The sequence below is a fragment of the Balaenoptera borealis genome, assembly GCF_965194805.1.
Source record: "Balaenoptera borealis genome assembly, chromosome: 3".
NCBI classification, from domain to species: Eukaryota; Metazoa; Chordata; class Mammalia; order Artiodactyla; family Balaenopteridae; genus Balaenoptera; species Balaenoptera borealis.
Genome location: NC_138866.1, coordinates 21429764 through 21448983, shown reverse-complemented (window position 1 = coordinate 21448983; position 19220 = coordinate 21429764). Strand labels below are relative to the sequence as shown.

The following is a 19220-nucleotide window of genomic DNA, read 5'->3' as shown; positions in this document are numbered from 1 at the left end:
CAACATAGAAATTCAGTAAAAATTTAACTAAAAGGGTTGCTCTTCTGAAGAAGGCTTTTGTAATAGTCAGGGAGAGGTAAAACAAAGTGGGTGTAATCTCTATTTCACTAATAATACTCCTCAGATGATCACTCTATTCTGTCATTTAACATTTTAAAATAATTCAACTGGGGACTTCCCTGGTGGTGCAGTGGTTAGGAGTCCACCTGCCGGTGCAGGGGACATGGGTTTGACCCCTGGTTCAGGAAGATCCCACATGCCGCGGAGTAACTAAGCCCACGCTCCACAACTACTGAAGCCTGTGTGCCTAGAGCCCTCGAACCACAACAAGAGAAGCCACCGCAATGAGACGCCCATGCACCGCAACGATGAGAAGGCCCCGCTCACAGCAACTAGAGAAAGCCCACACGCAGTAACAAAGGCCCAACGCAGCCAAAAATAAATAAATAAAATAAATAAATATATTAAAAAAATAATAAAATAAAATAATTCAACTGGACCACTGTTTAGGCTTGGAGAAAGGGATAGGCAGACAATGTTGAGAGTAGTATGTGTGAGAAAGAACTATTCAAATAAAAAGGAGTGGGGAAAGGCTGAAATCTTAGGTTTTACACCTGTAGTCTTACACATTCTATTCAGTTCTCATTTAATACAACATACTAGCCTCCAACTAAAAACCAGAGTAAAGCATAGCATGATATAAATGTCCAGTACGATAAAGACCTTGCAGTTCAACTTAGAAACCCTGGGACTGGAACTTCCATTTTAAGAATGAATACCAATCATGAACGCAAACAAGTTAAGTTACAGTTAGTATCTCTTTTTAATTTTAAAGTGGTGAATGACATGATTTAATCTTTATGTGAGATTAAAAACAAACAAACAAAAAACAATAAAGAAAGGTCCCTGGGTGAAATTCTTATCCTAGAATTAACCAACCACTCACCTTGTGAGGCGGCCCGGTTCCAGTGCAGCAAAGCTCTGGGATAAGTTTCATTCTCACCTACGATGGTTGCTTCTCCTACAGGGAAAGTTGAAATACAAATCAGGTGTTTAAGGAAAGGCCCTAGACTTTTAGGCTTTATCTGCAAACCAGGGTGGATACATGGAGCATAATTTAAATAAGAACTGGAATATAACAAATATTAAATGAAAAAACTATTGAAATTAAACAAGTATGGGAATAAAATACTGAGTTCAAAGGAATCATTGCATTCAGGGCAACACTACTTCCTGAGACACATTTTCACCACAGAACTAATAACGAGACTACTGAAACACTAGAGATCTACATACCACTGGAAAAACAATGTTTCTGCATCTGCTGTAGTTTGAAAAATGTATTTACTGAAAGCAGTTAACTTTATGATGGACGTCAAATCCATTTCTATCGTCAACTGTATAAAACTAACTTTGATGGCTTAGAAACCTGAGGTAAAATAACTTGAGCATGTGTGCTGTTATGTTCTAGTTATAATAATAAAGAAGTATCTTTGTGGCTTTTCTTTTTAAACAGGTTAACCCAAGGCAGGACTAAAATGAACCTTACTCTGATCGAGAATGAAGGCCGCGTTGCTTTGTGCCACTTCATAGCCTTGCTCCGCCAGCAGGAGGTACTGGATCACTGCGGCATTGTAGTCACCATCTTTATAGCTGTTATAGGCAGTCATGAGCCTCTCAGACCACCGGCCCCGTTCACATACATTCTTAAACAACTATGAAAACAGGAAAAATAATCAATACAAGATTAAGAAAGATATGTCGGAAAATCATTTTTGCACTTTGGCTATAAGCAATTGTTAAGCTTGCTCTCTCAATCTCTGGCAGTTTTACTAAATATATATATAAAAGTCTGGGATATTTATTTGAAGCTTTCACTTAGTCTTTAGAACAGGTTTATAAAAATAATAGCAAACAATTATATACCATTTACTCCGGCCAGGCACTGTCCTAGTGATTTATGTATAGTATGTACACTGACTCACTTACTCCTCCCATGAGGGACCACTCTCTTATGAAGTAAGTCCTAGTAACAAACAGCTCCATTTTACAAGCGAGGAGACTGAAGCATAGAGTGGTTCAGAAACTTTGCTAAGCATTTAACAATGCCCCTCGAAAGTGCCAATTACGAGAAAGCTAACAACGTTCATTTAACATACACTTTTTGAGGCTGACTATGTCTCAGATACTGTCTTAGGTGCTAGAGAGACTGCAGACAATAATATCTGCGCTTATAAACGCTGATTCCAGGAGGGAGAGACAAATGGAACTAATAAGTGTGATTCTAACACACAGACCCTCAGAGCCTTCCCTCAGGATACCAGTGCTAGTTGGCTAAGTCTGTTTCTACTCTAGAAGAAATCATGCAAAGAAAACCAGAATTAAAACAGTAGGATTGGGGGTGGGGCAGGAGGGAGGTCCAAGAGGGAGGGGATATATGTATACATATAGCTGATTCACTTTGTTATACAGCAGAAACTAACACAACATTGTAAAGCAATTATACTCCAATAAAAAAATAAATAAAACAGTAGACTTTCCTACTGGGCAAATTAATTTCCTACATACAGGTTGGTAGAAAAGCCCTTACCTCCACTGCGGTGTGACACGATCGCATCACACCTGTGCCGCTGGCATGCATCTGAGCTAGGTTATAGAAAGCCAAGATATGGCCTCCCTGAGAAGCTAAATTAAAATACTTCAAGGCCTGTTTATAATCCCTCTTGACTCCAATGCCATCTGTAAGGAAAATCACACGAGAGGTTAGGAATAGTCTTAAATAAGATTTAGCTGAAGCATCAGAGAAGACTTACATAGGAATAAAACTAAATGAAATTCAGAATTCTTACTCTGGAAAGATGTGAATCTTATTAATATAGATTTATACATCAATACAGATTAATATACTCTACAATGAAACACAAGATGCACACATCATTGAATTGGGAGGACATTAATCAGCTAGAATTCGATAGCTCTCACTTCCGTATCATAGTGGCATCTAGAGGAAAATAAGTCATGTAGATTTGGTGTGTCCGTCATTAATTCCAGCGTTACTTACTGTAGTACATGGAGCCAAGCTGTAGTTGCCCATCCACCCAGCCTTGTTCAGCAGCTTTCTGGAAATACTTCAGTGCCAGATCATAATTCTGTAGAAAAAGAGGTCATATGATCACATGATAAGGAAGCTCAAAAGGCTGATATACTCAGAAGTCAGGAGATTCATTCATAAAAAGAATTAACAAAGCATACAGAAAATATTCTTAAAATCATTAAAAGGATGACCTTCTAATTTTTTATAATACAAAGATGGTAATATTTTTTAAGTCATGGGGGATTAACATTTAAGACTGTTAAAAAAAGCAAATATGGGCTTCCCTGGTGGCGCAGTGGTTGAGAATCTGCCTGCTAATGCAGGGGACACAGGTTCGAGCCCTGGTCTGGGAGGATCCCACATGCTGCGGGGCCCGGAGCAGCTGGGCCCGTGAGCCGCAATTACTGAGCCTGCGCATCTGGAGCCTGTGCTCCGCAACGAGAGAGTCTGCGATAGTGAGAGGCCCGCGCACCGCGATGAAGAGTGGTCCCCGCTCGCCGCAACTACAGAAAGCCCTCGCACAGAAATGAAGACCCAACACAGCCAAAAATAAATAAATTAAAATAAATTAAAAAAAGCAAATATACTATTTTGTGAAACAATTTGCATGTCTGCTCTCAGAAGGCATAAACAACACTAGTAGAACAGCAGGCCAGAAATTAAGAAACAGTCATCATATCTTTTCGATTAACCAACTAACCCTTTTAAACCTCAATATTTCTAATATTAAATAAGAAAAATTCTCTCCTTGTTTGTTCTTCCCTGGGTAGTTTATCAAACATTGTATGATTATTAGATTTCAAATATCAGACATATCCCCAAAGAAAAATTAAAACAAAGGTCACTACTGGATTTTAGTACCCTAAAATGACTAGAAGGAATCAAAATGAGACCACATTACTGTCTTTTGTGCTAGGAAATACCTACAGATTAGAATTCTATACCTAGCTCTTAGTTTCGGGCCCAAATTAAAAGAACACATTGCTTGGAGAGACCGCACAGAGATGCGGACAGCGACGAGGATCCGGGAGCATCCAACATGAGCAAGTAGCACAGAAGAATGAAGAGCAACGGCCCAGGAAAACCAAGACAGCCCCCGGGAAGAAAGAGCTCAAGTACGGTAGAACCAAAAAATGTCACATGGGGTTGACATTGAGGTGGCTACTGGTGAGCTATGTAGAGCAGTTACATGAGGTAAAAGCCTGACTGCTGAGAGCTGAAGAGTGGATGGTAGCAGCTCACATAATTCATTCTTTGGGGAAACCTGGCTTTGCAGGAAAGGGCTGGAGAGACGAGAGGTGGTAGCTAGAAGGGCAAGGGGTAGAACAGAAAGCTTTTCTCCCTCTACATGGGAGGACTTAAGAATTTTCTTAGGCTTGGGTGAAGAAATAGCAGGGAGATATTTAAGTCTGGGAGAGATGGCAGAGTAGGTGGGGTAGAGAGCATAGATGGAACAATGAGAAACAGCTTCATACCTTGAGGAGAAGGTGCCAGAGACACAGCCATTCTAAGAAGGCAGTTGCTATGGTGGGATGGGGTAAGGGGTAGTAGGGAACCAAACTCAAGAGTTTCAGCTCTGGTTATAATGAAACGGTCTCACCTGGGCTGACTGGGAGCTAGTTAAGGAATACTTCCCTACCTCACCAGCTGACTGCTCATTAAAGTCAGACGTTAGATTGAAGACTTACAACTTGAACTCCTCTCCCGTAGAGGTAAGCCATTCCAAGCCCACTCTGTCCAACTGGGTTGCCCTGCCAACCAGAGACAAAATGAAAGATTCATTACAAGATAGGCAAGAATAAATGACTGCAAAAGAAATAATTTACAAGCATATTCAAAACATGTTTTAGTACTTTTCAATTTAAAACAAAATTTTCTCCTTCCCATCAGACTAAACATGATACTGAGTTTTAGAGATTTGACTTTCAATAATTGCTGAAAATGAGTAAATAGTAAATTCACTTAGAATTAAATTTTGGTGACTTACCTTATGACTGTTTCATGAATTTATGATATAAAACATGACATGTATTTAATCTTTTCAAAATTAAAAGTAGGTCATTTTTTTTTTTGGTAGTTTTTCACTGGTAATCTCCCACCCCAATAAAGAAGATGTTGCCATGGGGCAGAATCAACAAATTAATATTGGGATCAGGTGGCAAGGATATGCTTAAGATTGTTGGAATGTTGTGGAGCAAAGACAATTATTGTTTCGAGACCGAAAAGAGAAAAATCTAGTATTCACCTAAACTCAGAAGGACAGAGGCATCTTTAAAAGAGTGTCACAGTGCCCCTTTGGGAAACACTCCACTGACATTTGGGACTACAGTAACATGTACTAGCTGACAAAGAGGTCAGTGTACACACTGGAGCCCAGAGGGTCTTAAATATTCATAGGCAGCTTTCTCTGGGCCAAAGAAAGCCTAACTTACGTATCCTGGTTATGAAAACTACCCAGTCATGTAAGCTTTAAACCTCAAGTTGCAACACAAATAGGATAAATTATATAACACCCAATTCCATTACTAAAATCATTATTTCCCTGATCAGGAAACTTCTCAATGAAATTGAAACACAGAATTAATATTCAATAATCTGGTCCCTAAAAAAATACATACTGCTTTTTCCCGAGTAGGTTTTTTCTAGCCAATTCATCCATATGAATCATACTTACATAAGCACTTCCAATAATTTATGGAGTAAGTTGATTATGACTAATCCCCTTAACACAATAAACTTTCCTATTAAAATAACAGTAATATGGTACACATTTCAACATACTGAGTCATGAAGTCTTACCATGTCAGCAGCCTTTTTAAAGTAGTGAAGAGCTGTCTCATTACTCTGAGGTACAATATCGCTTCCCTCTGAATACATCTGGAAAACAGACCCCAGTCTCAATAGGAGCTGTAACCTTCTCTCCAATTACATTTTTCTCCTATCTCAGCTCATTCTGGGGTTTGTCAGATTTCATGGAATCTTTCAACAAAGTTTAAAATTCCCCACAGGATATTTTAGAATTAAAAGCAAAAACTTAAAAGTAGACATTTTTTATATATTCTATATCATGTCAAATTAATGACATCTATAAACATGAATATATAAAATCAGTTCACTGATCAATCTCAAAAGAAGAAATCTTTTTTTTTATTAACTACAGTTATTTTGTTTTTAAACATCTTTATTGGAGTATAATTGCTCTACAGTGTTGTGTTAGTTTCTGCTGTATGACAAAGTGAATCAGCTATATGTATACATATATCCCCATATCCCCTCCCTCTTGCGTCTCCCTCCCACCCTCCCTATCCCACCCCTCTAGGTGGTCACAAACCACCGAGCTGATCTCCCTGTGCTATGTGGCTGCTTCCCACTAGCTATCTATTTTACGTTTGGTGGTGTATATATGTCCATGCCACTCTCTCACTTCATCCCAGCTTACCCTTCCCCCTCCCCGTGTCCTCAAGTCCATTCTCTACATCTGCGTCTTTATTCCTGTCCTGCCCCTAGGTTCTTCAGAACCTTTTTTTTTTTTTTAGATTCCATATATATGTGTTAGCATACAGTATTTGTTTTTCCCTTTCTGACTTACTTCACTCTGTATGACAGACTCTAGGTCCATCCACCTCCCTACAAATAACTCAATTTCATTTCTTTTTATGGCTGAGTAATATTCCATTGTATATATGTGCCACATCTTCTTTATCCATTCATCTGTCGATGGACACTTAGGTTGCTTCTATGTCCTGGCTATTGTAAATAGCACTGCAATGAACATTGTGGTACATGTCTCTTTTTGAATTATGGTTTTCTCAGGGTATATGCCCAGTACTGGGATTGCTGGGTCATATGGTAGTTCTATTTTTAACTTTTTAAGGAACCTCCATACTGTTCTCCATAGTGGCTGTATCAATTTACATTCACACCAACAGTTCAAAAGGGTTCCCTTTACTCCACACCCTCTCCAGCATTTATTGTTTGTAGATTTTTTGATGATGGCCATTCTGACTGGTGTGAGGTGATACCTCATTGTAGTTTTGATTTGCATTTCTCTAACGATTAGTGATGTTGAGCATCCTTTCATGTGTCAAAAGAAGAAATCTTAAACCCTGAGACAAATCTTTCTTCTCACTCTGTCCCAGTGCAAATGGTTGAACAATTGTTTGGGATAAGCAATTAAATGAGGAAAAGAAGAGCCGACAGCAATGTCCACCTTCCTTTCTCCTCTACCACTGCTTTCCCCATGATAAGATGCAGGGTATGTCTTAAATTCAGGAAAAGAAATAACTAAAAGGTTATTTTAAAAGGTTTCAAGCACTGAATGTCTATATAGTATACCAGGTATGGGAACTGATAAAAGGGCCAGGAGAAAGAAAAACTGAATGACCAGTAGTACTGTTTATATCAATGTAAGTATTAAGGAAATAAGTAAAGAAAATCTTTTTTTGAGATAAGGAAAATTAGTAAATCAGAGCAAGAATCGAGAGGGCTGAAATGAAAAGTTGTTAAATGCTAACAAAAATAGATAGGCAGGGACTTCCCTGGTGGCGCAGTGGTTAAGAATCCACCTGCCCATGCAGGGGACACGGGTTCGAGCCCTGGTCCGGGAAGATCCCACATGCCACGGAGCAACAAAGCCCGTGTGCCACAACTACTGAGCCTGCGCTCTAGAGCCCGTGAGCCACAACTACTGAGCCCACGTGCCACAACTACTGAAGCCCACGTGCCTAGAGCCCATGCTCCACAACAAGAGAAGCCACCGCAATGAGAAGCCTGCGCACCGCAAGGAAGAGTAGCCCCCGCTCGCCACAACTAGAGAAAGCTCGTGCGCAGCAACAAAGACCCAACACAGCCAAAAATAAATACATTAATTAATTAATTAATTTAAAAAAATATATATAGGCAATACCAATTTCTATGCTGCAATAGGAAGTCTAAATGTAAAGTTCTCAGGCCCCAAATGACTAGCGGTGGCAAATACTGGTTAGATCTTCTCTTTGTAAAAGCTTTTGAGATATAGTCTACCTGAGCCTCCTAACCTTAGGACTTGGCTATAGATGAAAATATCCATTGGTTTATAATGTGTTAGTTTTCAAAATAATGAAAAAAGGAAGTTTTGAGATTATGCCATGACATATGGAATCTATTCATTAAGTCTCTAGACTTAAAGGTTCCCTTGCTTGAGAAAAGAACTGCATTGAGAAGTGGGTGATGGTTATCATATTTAAGACAATTAAAAGGTCTGCAGACACATTTCAACTCACTCTAAATGTCTCTTATTCAGCATGAAAGTAAACAGGTAATTATGACAGACTTAGCAAAAAACTGCACAGCATGAATAAATCCCTTATTACTGTGTATAATACACAAAAAGTAGGGGTGCAGGCAGTGATAGTTAACTTCGATGGAGAATTAACATACTGACAAGCAAATGCTATGTTACCTTTAAATTACTTAAGAAAACGCCTCAGAATAGCACTTATCTTAAGACAAGATATAATATGCTTGTATTGGAAATTTTATTTCCAGCTTATATTTGGTAAATTGTAGATGATGAATACAATACGTGCTTACTATGTGAACACCTCTTGCTATTACAGAAAATGTTCACAGGATGTACAGTACCTTTCCCAAGAAGGCCATGGCATGGGAATTGCCAGCATTAGCTGCTAAATTGAAGTAGTCAAATGCTCTCTGTGAGAAAGGAATTTATGAAAATTATTAGTTGTTAATAGAACCTGCCCTTGGCTTTTAACCAAAATAATTACTTCAGGAACATTTTTAAAAATCTTGTTATACTGCAGTATCTCAGTTTAAGTAAATGGCAACACAACGTCTACTGGTTGTCTGAGGTACCCACCCCACTTCCCTCTCATATCCAATCCATCACTAAGTCCTATTTCTTTCACCACCAAATATTGATACATCTTGAATCCATCTACTATCCTCCATTCCCATAATTCTAGTGTAAGCTGCATTATCTCTCAGCAGAACTTCTGGAACGCTCCCTTCCCTGATCTTTCTGCTTTTATTCTTGGGGTCATCCAAAGCGACTGTTCTTAAATCTCAACATGCTGGTCCTTCCAGCCCCTTGAAGTGCTGCAGGGAATACACTGACATGACCAGACACTGTTTATCTCAGTACTGTTTCACCTTGCTCCCTGCACTCTGGGTACACCAGCCATGTTCCTTCCTGCCTCAGGACCTATACACATGCTGTTCTTTTTGGGCTGGAATGATCTTACCTCCAAGGTTCAACTTAAATGTCATCCACGTCTCTTCAGAGACAAGTGCCACCTCCCCCTCATTAACCTATCATTGGACTCATTAATTCTCCTTTGTAACAACAATTTATTACATATTTGTTGGTGTGATCATTTAAAAATTACCTAATGCTTCTATTAAACTTGAAGCTCTGTAACGGTAAGGACCAAGGGTAAGGTCCAGCATTGTATCCTGAATGCCTTGCAGTGAATGGGACAGGTGGTACTCAAACATTGGTTGAATTCATGCAATTATATATTGGGAACTCCTTTTCTTCTGTGAAAATTTATCACTGTGTAATTGTTTCACAGGTAGGCAGCATACACCACCAAGAATATCGCAAAACTTGTTGTGTAAAGGTATGTAGCAAATTCTTAACCAGAATTCTGTTCTCTCACCTGACATTTTTACTAACCAGTTCATCTGATGCTTCACTGGCCTAATGACATGCAATTTTAATGACCTAAAGACACCTAAAGTTGTCAAAATGCTGTTTGAATAATAATTTTAAAGAGCGTCAATATTTGGTATAGTTTTAGTGATAATGTATCTTGTTACAAACTAATTCTTAAAGTTGATGCAATATGGTGCTTGAAATAACCTTAATTAGAATACTTAACTGGTGTGGTAGAAAAACAGTTTTATTAGTTTGACGAACATTTATTGAGAACTTAATATTATACATGCTGGGCACTGCCAGGTGCTGGGAATGAAGTGGCAAACAAGGCAGACATAGTTCATGCTGTTTTGGACCTTATATTCTAGCAGGGGAAACAATTACATAATTAACTAATTTATAATGGACAAAGGCCACAGGGAATACAGATTTTCAGAAGTGATAACTGTGGTCCATGACCTGTTCTTGGAGTGGGGTTGTGGTCAGAGGAGACATTCAGGGGAAGAGATCCTGGAATTGAGTTCTGGAGAATGAGTAGGATGGTTATGTGAAGAAAGGAGGTGGGATAATAATATTCACTCTAGTCAGAGGGACTGGCCTTCCAGAAGTCCTGAGACAGGGAGGTTCTTAATATTTTCAAAGACCTGAGAAAAGGTCCGTGTGTCTGTGACTCAGAAAGCAAGGGGCTGGTGAGGTAAATAGAGACTGGTACAAGGCCTTGGAGGTCATGTTAAAGGTTTTGGTTTCCAAGCTACTAGAAATTACAGACCACTCAAAAGAGTTTTAAGCAATGCAACTGCACGATCAGATGCACAGTTTACAAAGACAGGCTATTGCTTAGGAAATGCAGGCGGGTAATTATTCACACAAGTGATAGGTGTATATTGATGGCAAGAAGGGAAGAGATGAGCGATACACAGGACAAAAAGCAGACCCAAGTTGGTGAGTGGATATGGATCTGACTGCTATAGTTGTACACTCCTAATTTCTCACAAACTCAACACTGAATTTTCCTCAGTTCTAGGAAATATTTTCCAATAGGAGTTTTTAAAGACATACTTCTATCACAATACCTATAGAAAACCAAGACACTGTTTATGCATTTTTGGCCGTATTGAGAACTAGGTTTTGGAATTAATAAAACCTTTCCCATCACTACGAGGTATGATCACATTTTTGTTCCTCAGTTTCCTCAGGGGTTAGATCTTGAAAGCTCATTTGTGATGTTATCAACATCCGTTAATCACAAAGCTTGATATTGTCACTGACTTAGCAAGAAATATATCTGAAGCATCATTTCTTGCTATAATATGAAATGTAAAGCCCTAAGAACAGGAAGGTTACCTGATGGTTTTGTTCTACTCCACGGCCTCCGTGCAGATGCAGCTGTCCCAGACCAACCTGAAAATGAACAAAAAGGAGGCAAGAGTAAATGGCAGCACCTGCCTCTGGCATGTAATGAGATTAGACCAACAAGAAACCATTTGGTCACAAAAAGGTTTCTGTTCATAACACAGAAAATTAAACATTTAGTCTTAATTCCCTAAGATATTACTCTTACATTTTTTTTTTGTTTGTTTTAAAGACTTTTGATGTGGACAATTTTTAAAGTCTTTATTGAATTTGTTACAATATCGCTTCTGTTTTATGTTTTGGTTTTTTGGCTGAGAAGCATGTGGGATCTTAGCTCCCCGACCAGGGATTGAACCCACACCCCTTGCATTGGAAGGTGAAGTCTTAACCACTAGACCACCAGGGAAGTCCATATCCTACATTTAAAAAAAAACTAAAAATGTCTGCTTTTAGTTGCAAAGTATCCTGAAATAGAGGTGAAATAAAGGCATTTCCACACAAACTAAAGAAAAGTTCAAATCTTTTGAACTAAAGAGTATTCTTTAGGAAGAGGCAAAATTATCCTGGGAAGCTTGGAGATGCAGTAAGAAATAAAGAACAAGAGAAAGGTAAATTTGTGAGTAAATCTAAATTGGATGGACTGTATAAAAGAATAGTATCTTGTGGGGTTCAAAAGCATATAGGATTAAAACACATACAGACAAACTCAAACCAAAAGAGGATAAGAAAGGAGAGAAAAAGGAACTTGGAAAAGCAAAATAAAAGTGAGATAGAAAATTGAAACTCAAATATATCACTAATTACTCTACTTAAAAGACTGAATGGATTAAGAAAAATGAACAAAACTAGTCATTTGATGCTTGCAAGAGACATACCTTAAACATTAGAAGGTTGAAAGTACAAGATAGAAAAGATATTCCGGGTAAATACTAACCAAAAAAAAGTAGTGTAGCTATGCCAGTATTGGGCAAAATAAACTAAAGTAAAAAATATTTCTGGAGATAAAAGAGGTCATTTCATGATACAAAAGTTAGCTCAACAGAAAGATAACAATATTAAGTTATTCATTAGACATGGCTTAAAATATATAAATCAAAACTGATGAAACTAAAAGGAGAAAGAGACAAATCCACAATCAGAGTGGAAAATTTCAGCAATACTGTCTCAGCATTTGACAGAAAAAGCAGCCAAATTCAGTAGGGATTCAAAAGATTTGAGCAACAGGATTAAGAAACACGACAATTGACACATATCAAACACTACACCCAATGACTGTAGAAATTCACATTCTCTTTAGCGCACAGGATATTTGCCCAAACTGACCAAGATGGGGCATCAAGCAAGTTTCAAGAACTCTCAAACAACTGAAGTCATACAGAGCATATTCCAACTACAGCGGATTAAGTCAGGTATCAACAACAAAAAAGGTAAGCAGAAAATTCCCATGTACAGTTGTCCCTTGGCATCCATGGGGGATTGGTTCCAGGAACCCCACAGATACCAAACTCTGCAGACGCCAAGTCTCTTATATAAAATGGCATAGTATGTGCATGTAACCCATGTATAACCTCCTGTACACTTTAAATCATTTCTAGATTACTTATAATACTTAATGTAAATGCTATGTAAATAGTTGTAAATACAATGTAAATACTATGTAAATAGTTGCCAGTGTGTGACAAAGTTTGCTTTTTGGAACTTTCTGAAAAAAAAAAAAAATTTGTTTTCAAATTTTTTGGTCCACGGTTAGTTGAATCTTTGGATGCAGAACCTGCTGTTACAAAGGGCTGACTGTATGTGGAAACTAAGCAATTCATTTCTAAATTACACACGGGTCAAAAGAAATCACGATGAAAATTAGAGCTAAATACAATGAAAATATGATAGTGGTAAAATGTATTATACTAGCTATCAAGTTCTATAAAGCTATGAAAATTTGAGACAGTATTTGCCCAAGACATGTACAAGAAAATGCAGAGCATTATTTGTAACAGCCCAAGTCTGGGAAGAATAGAATGGATAAATTGTGGTAGTTTCATACAATGAAATACTATATAGCAATGCAAATGAATGAATTACAGCTATGTGAAAACACATGGATTGATTTCACAAACATAATGCTGAGTAAAAGAAGTTGATACCAAAAAAATGCTGTATGATTTTTTTTTTTTTACATAAGACTCCTTCAAAAACAGGCCAAACCAATTTACGGTATTAGACGCCAGCTCAGTGGTTACCTACGGGCAACAGGGAAGAGTTAGGGAAGAAGAGTTCCAAAGAGGGGCTTCTAGGGTCCTAGTTACGCTACACAAGAGGCTCCCTTGCTGATAATTCATTGAGCTGTACTTCAGCTTTGTGTACTTTTCTGTATTCATGTCATAACTCAGTAAGTAAAAAAAAAATGACATACTATACCACACACTTTTTTCTTTAACTTGAGATTTTCATTTAATACACTGAAATCAGCTTTCTACATTAAGTAGTATTCGACATAATTTTTAATGACCGCATAGAATTCCATTATATTGGAGTGTCATATTTGAGGCAAATAATTCCCTATTGTTAAGCATTTAGAGTGTTTTGAATTTTAATTGGTGTCATATAAAAGAAAGATGTATAATCAGAAGAGACAACTTTATTTTAATTTCCACGAGCTAAGATATGGCTTAAGTTTTTCTTTTTCTTTTTTTTTTTTAATATTCCCTTCTGTTAGTCTGAAAATTAACTGTTCTTAAAATGGACAGCGAAGTTCTCCTTTTTATTTTAATATCATCAAAACAACCCATGAAACAGCATATTATACATGATACTTTGATGTACTGAATATATCATACAGTTCACATCAAACAAGCCTACTTCTGTCCCTGACCTTGAGAAAATTACAGTCTAAGGTAAGGAAAGGAAACATGGATAGCTCTGAAGAGCATCTGAAATTCCAAATGTGCCAGAGACTTTTTGTTTGGGGGGGGGGTGACAGTTTCCATCCTGGGTGACCCCCGAAGAGCCTTCATCACCACCGCAACGCCGCTCCATTTAAGCAGCAGTTTCCAACTGGGGAGCACAGTGGAGTCACCCCGGCCAGCTTTCATGGAACCATCAATATGCCTGGGCCACATCCCAGGTGAGTCCAAATGAAAGGTCGTGAGAGTGTGGTAATCATGTAGCTAATAATAGCTCAGTGAAAATGTTATAGATATAAGTGCTTGCCCCCAGAGGCTGTCACATACAAGGCAGTAAGATCTCGCGGGAGACATTTAAACACATACCTGTGCTTGCACATCACCTTTTTCAGCTAAGAACTGGTAATACTGAATCAAATCTTCTTCAAGCATTCCACTGTTCATTCCTGGATTTTCCACCTCGTCAGGCAGCCGTATTCTCTGTACTACTGAGCCTCCCGTCAGTGAGATATCACTAGCAACTGAAATGTGGACAAAGTAATGATGGGGATGAAAGTCAGAGGGACTGTCCCACAGAGGGAAGTACAATTCCAGCTGCCAAATGCTGACAGACCTATGTTAAAGGAAATTGTTTCCACAGTGGTCTGTAGAGTACAAAATAGTAATCTAAATTCAGGTTTTTTTCCCCACATAATATTAAGAAATGGAACCCAAAGCAAATTTTTGAAAAGTACTTCTTAATCAACTAGTGTAAAGATGATTCTACTTGAGAGAAACAGTCACAGTATTTCAAGTAGTACAGTGAAAATACATGTATTTAAAATTAATTCTGTTTGGTTTTTTTTTTTTGTTTTTGGTAAGGTGGAAGGCAAAAAGGTAGATACCATGATTAGCAACAAGACGATAATGAGTCAGTGCAGATTCACAGCTCTGGAGGACCCCAATGCCAGCCCAGTATCGGTAACCCTGTAATACAACTTCAGGTGAGAAGAAGGCAGTTTCACATGCTTCAGTGGCATTCTTGTGGGAACAAATAAAGCTAACTATACGCAGAATGTAATTTTACTGTCCTTTGATCCAAGTACTTGGCTACATCATTTATCCTGAGTTTTACGTTCTGAGGTAACTTATTCAGCAACTTCAACAACCAGGCTAAGAACTAGGAAATAAACAATAAAGTTCCGAGAGCAATCAAAATAGATGCCATCAACTTTATGTATGCAGTGTGCCCATTTACCTATAAGAGAAAATTGCTTGGGCTCTTGCTTAGAATAGATTTCAATCTTACTTCAGATACAATTTTAACAAAAACACGTTAATCTTCCAAAGTAGCTCTTAAAGAAGGAACAAATTAAGTAAAATAGGGAAGACAAGAGACTACTAGAACAGGCACAGTAATACCAGCAATAAATGACTTCAGAATAAGGGGGCAGATAGCTAATTATAAAGAGCGTAAGACAGAGCTCTCTGGAGCCATTTAGCACAGACTCAAATAGCTTTACCAATTTTAACAATCCTTAGGGAATGACTGTATAATAACATGTATAATATTTTTTTTTAAACATTTTTAAAAAAATAAATTTATTTATTTATTTTTGGTCGCGTTGGGTCTTCGTTGCTGTGCACAGGTTTTCTCTAGTTGCGGTGAGCGGGGGCTATTCTTTGTTGCAGCACGCAGGCTTCTCATTGCGGTGGCTTCTCTTGTTGTGCAGCACGGGCTCTAGGTGCGTGGGCTTCAGTAGTTGTGGCACGCGGGCTTCAGTAGTTGTGGTTCGTGGGCTCTAGAGCGCAGGCTCAGTAGTTGTGGCGCAAGGGCTTAGTTGCTCTGCGGCATGTGGGATCTTCCCGGACCAGGGCTCGAACCCATGTCCCCTGCATTGGCAGGTGGAGTCTTAACCACTGCGCCACCAGGGAAGACCCATAACGTGTATAATATTGATACTTAATGCTCTTGTTTTGTAGCCACCATTTAAGGAGACTGATAAGTAGTTTAAAAAGATTTGTGTCAAAAATATCTAATATTTCTTGAAAATTCATCTAAAAATAACTTTTCAATTACTATTTGAGGAATAAACGTTCCTGGAGATTAAACGAACAAGTGAAAAAGACTTCAAAATTAGTGAGGAGTGTTTCAGAAACCTAGAGCAACGCCCTTGTTTTTCACTTACTGAAACTCCTTCAGCAGTTTACCTCTGTAACAGGACTAAGCCCAAGCTCCCTGGTGTGACGTACAGCCATTTACATGATTCCTGTCTACCTGTCCTGTTGACAAACTACCTGGCATTCTATTTTCCAATGTTTCAGTTGCTCCTTTCTTCAGAAGTATCTCCTTAAATCCCTCTCCTTCCAATGCCAGTATGGGTGAGGTGCCTTTTAGGTGATTCCCTGACATTCTCATGCTGTATTGTAACGACCTCCTTACTCATGTCTCCCTTTCTACATTAAAAGCTTGTTGTGCGATGGTATTATATCTTACTGATCTTTGGAATTCTAATGACAAGTATTCAGTAAATATTTTTGGAATACACATAGGGAAAATTAACCAGCATCTACCCAATTGGCCAGAAAACTAGATTTTCCTTCTTTGTTAAGTCTCATAATCCCATCAATGACCAGGCCTATACAACCCCTCCAGATTTTGGACTGGTTTCTCTGCTTTCAGTCTCATTTCTGCTCCATCTATTCTTTACATTCCTGCAAGAACTTACATATTCATTTGGAACACAGTAATATGGGTCAGAGGTCATGTGAACTGACCCAAAGTCAATTTATAAAGTACAAGGGAGATTAAACACCTCAGCAAAAAAGAACATGATGGAAAGATTCTATATTTTAACACTAAGCCGTTTAAGTGATCAACACTATCAGGTAGTACATAAGAGATACTCTGTAATGAACTTTATAGGACACTGGTTATTTGTATAGTTAGTCCGTCATCTATTTAAATGTAAAATCTGTCATAACCCAATCTAAAAAATGATTCTGACAAACAATTCCAACTTATGGAAAACTGAAAAAGAACCATTTATCAGATTTCTATTTTAAGGGCAATCAGCCAAACTAATCATTTTAAAGACAAACTGTGGACTCTACCAATTTTCATCCACATGTAGATTCAACTGCTGTATCCATTAACAAGAAGCTGAAGGACATTCAATTGAATATTGGGTCTTAATGAATATAAGTAAATTTCAATCATGAAATATAGAAAAGTTGTGGCCACTTGTAAACCAACTATTCAATATTATTAGCCTTCCATTTAAGTCTTACTTACCAAAACCATGTGGGCTATTAGGTTGCCCCCAAGAGCTCCGAAAGTATAATAAACAAGGGCCTGTAAAAGAACAAAAGATGCTTAACTCAACATAGTTACATATTTACCCAATTCAAATTGTAATATACAATAAAGTTTTAATAATATTACCTTTGCCTGACTTGAATTAACACCAAGCCCAGAAGCATAGAGAAAGCCAAGAGCCTGAAACAAAATGATAAAAGGCAGACAGTTTTATGAACCATGAAAAGATGCAAGAATCTTTAAATGCTAAAGGATTTGAACAGTTGCAAATATGCACAACTGTGGAATTAAAAAGCCTCAGAAATGCATTCAAGGTTTTACAGATTACACAATGAAATATAACTTTAAGCAACTAAAAAAGCTTAGCTTGAAGATTAAAGACAATTTAATAAAACATCAACTAGAAAACCGAAGCTAAATGGATTTAAATATGACTTTTACATGATTCTTGATGAACATCTATTATGAAAACAAAATGTCTCCTATATCATTACATCAACATATTATCTATCTATGTGAAGGGTGATACACAATGATAGTGGGTAAGAGATTACTAAATAAGCTATCGCAGGAATAAAAAGAGGCAGCAAGGGGCTAAGTTGAAGGGGTCAAGGGAGAAAGGTCACTTTACACCACTACAGCATACACAGTTTTCTTAAAAAAACCCAACCAACCAAACAATGTACTGGTAAGGTTCTACCCTTTGCCCTCTGAGGATCATCCCTGATGACACGAAAGCATAGGCTAAAGTTGTAAAGGCAGGCGCTATTCTCATCAAAAGCCACGAGCTCGTCTACATTTCCCAGCCTCCCTTGAAGTTAGGTAGGGCCACTGCATGGGATGTGACCAGATGGGATGCAAGCCATTTTCAGACCTGGCCCTTAAAAACATCCCAGAGAATCCTCTAGTCCTCCCTTCTCCCTTCGTGATGGCTTGGAAGCCCCGTGTTCCAGATGGTATATAGCTATATGACGGAAGCAGCCCCTGACCCTAAGTCACCATATGAAGAGTAACTCAGGCAGGAGAGCTGCATGGGACCTGGCATGAACAAGAAATAACTCCTTGCCGTGTGAAGCCACTGTGATTTTGGTGCTTTGCTTCATCAGCTAGAATTAATTATGGTGGAGAGAGTGCTTTGCAGTGTATAAAGCACTGTGGCATTGTAAGGTTCTATTATTAGAGGGAAAAGATGCCTTAAAAGTAAAACCATTCCTCAGAACAGAATGTGTCTGAAGATAAAGAATATATGTGTGAATTTTACATAACCTGGTTTATGTAAAGAAGGGAAAAAAAGCTTTGAAAACAAAGGGGAGCAATTAAGATATAACCTGTTTATAAACCCAAACCAAGACTACATAAGAGTTGCAGACTGATCAGGTTATCAGTCCTGTGGAAAACAATGGTCCAAATGTCTTTACTGTTTACATAGTCTGAAAACAGACTTCCTCTATGACTAGAAATTTTGTTTTATCTTTAAGCAAATCCCACACCATTGATAAATCTTTATTATTGAAGGCATTTTTTTTTTAAGTGGGCAAAACACCCTTGTAAGTAGGACACAAAACCCAGAAACCATAAAAGAAAAGATGAATAAATTCAACTAAAGTTGCTTATTTTACGTGAAAAAACTTATAAACAAAATTAAAAGACAATATAAAGAATATAGATAAACAGCCAGATGCAGAGGTACAAAGGGCGAGGTTCGTAAGCGTCCTGAGTGCAGGAGCTTCTGTCCCCATGGAGTTGGAGTGTACCACCTCCTGCCACATGGATGTGTTCACCACCCTGGAGGCTCTCCAAACCCCAGAGCTGAGGGATTTTTATGGAGGCTTCTTCACATAGGTATAATTGATTAGTAACTCAATCCCCAGCCCCTTTCCCTTCCCTCTTTTGAGGGCATTTTAAGTAAGTGTGGTG

General features: G+C 38.2%; 1 protein-coding gene across 2 annotated transcripts in view; it reads right to left on the bottom strand.

Annotated features, from left to right (window-relative positions):
• The window catches only part of SEL1L (SEL1L adaptor subunit of SYVN1 ubiquitin ligase), a 56542-nt gene that overhangs the window by 11045 nt on the left and 26277 nt on the right, over positions 1-19220 (bottom strand). The window contains exons 7-18 of one of the 2 annotated variants that reach the window (XM_082387756.1): positions 17430-17483; positions 17280-17339; positions 14890-14971; positions 14372-14526; positions 11097-11153; positions 8717-8785; positions 5894-5971; positions 4783-4845; positions 3062-3149; positions 2591-2739; positions 1550-1715; positions 947-1021 (exon numbers count right to left, since the gene is read on the bottom strand). In XM_082387756.1, the coding sequence (XP_082243882.1) occupies positions 947-1021; positions 1550-1715; positions 2591-2739; positions 3062-3149; positions 4783-4845; positions 5894-5971; positions 8717-8785; positions 11097-11153; positions 14372-14526; positions 14890-14971; positions 17280-17339; positions 17430-17483 (1096 nt within the window). Of the gene's footprint in view, positions 1-946; positions 1022-1549; positions 1716-2590; positions 2740-3061; positions 3150-4782; positions 4846-5893; positions 5972-8716; positions 8786-11096; positions 11154-14371; positions 14527-14889; positions 14972-15578; positions 15878-17279; positions 17340-17429; positions 17484-19220 lie in introns of those variants that run through there. The other variant, XM_082387757.1, reaches the window with a different exon arrangement.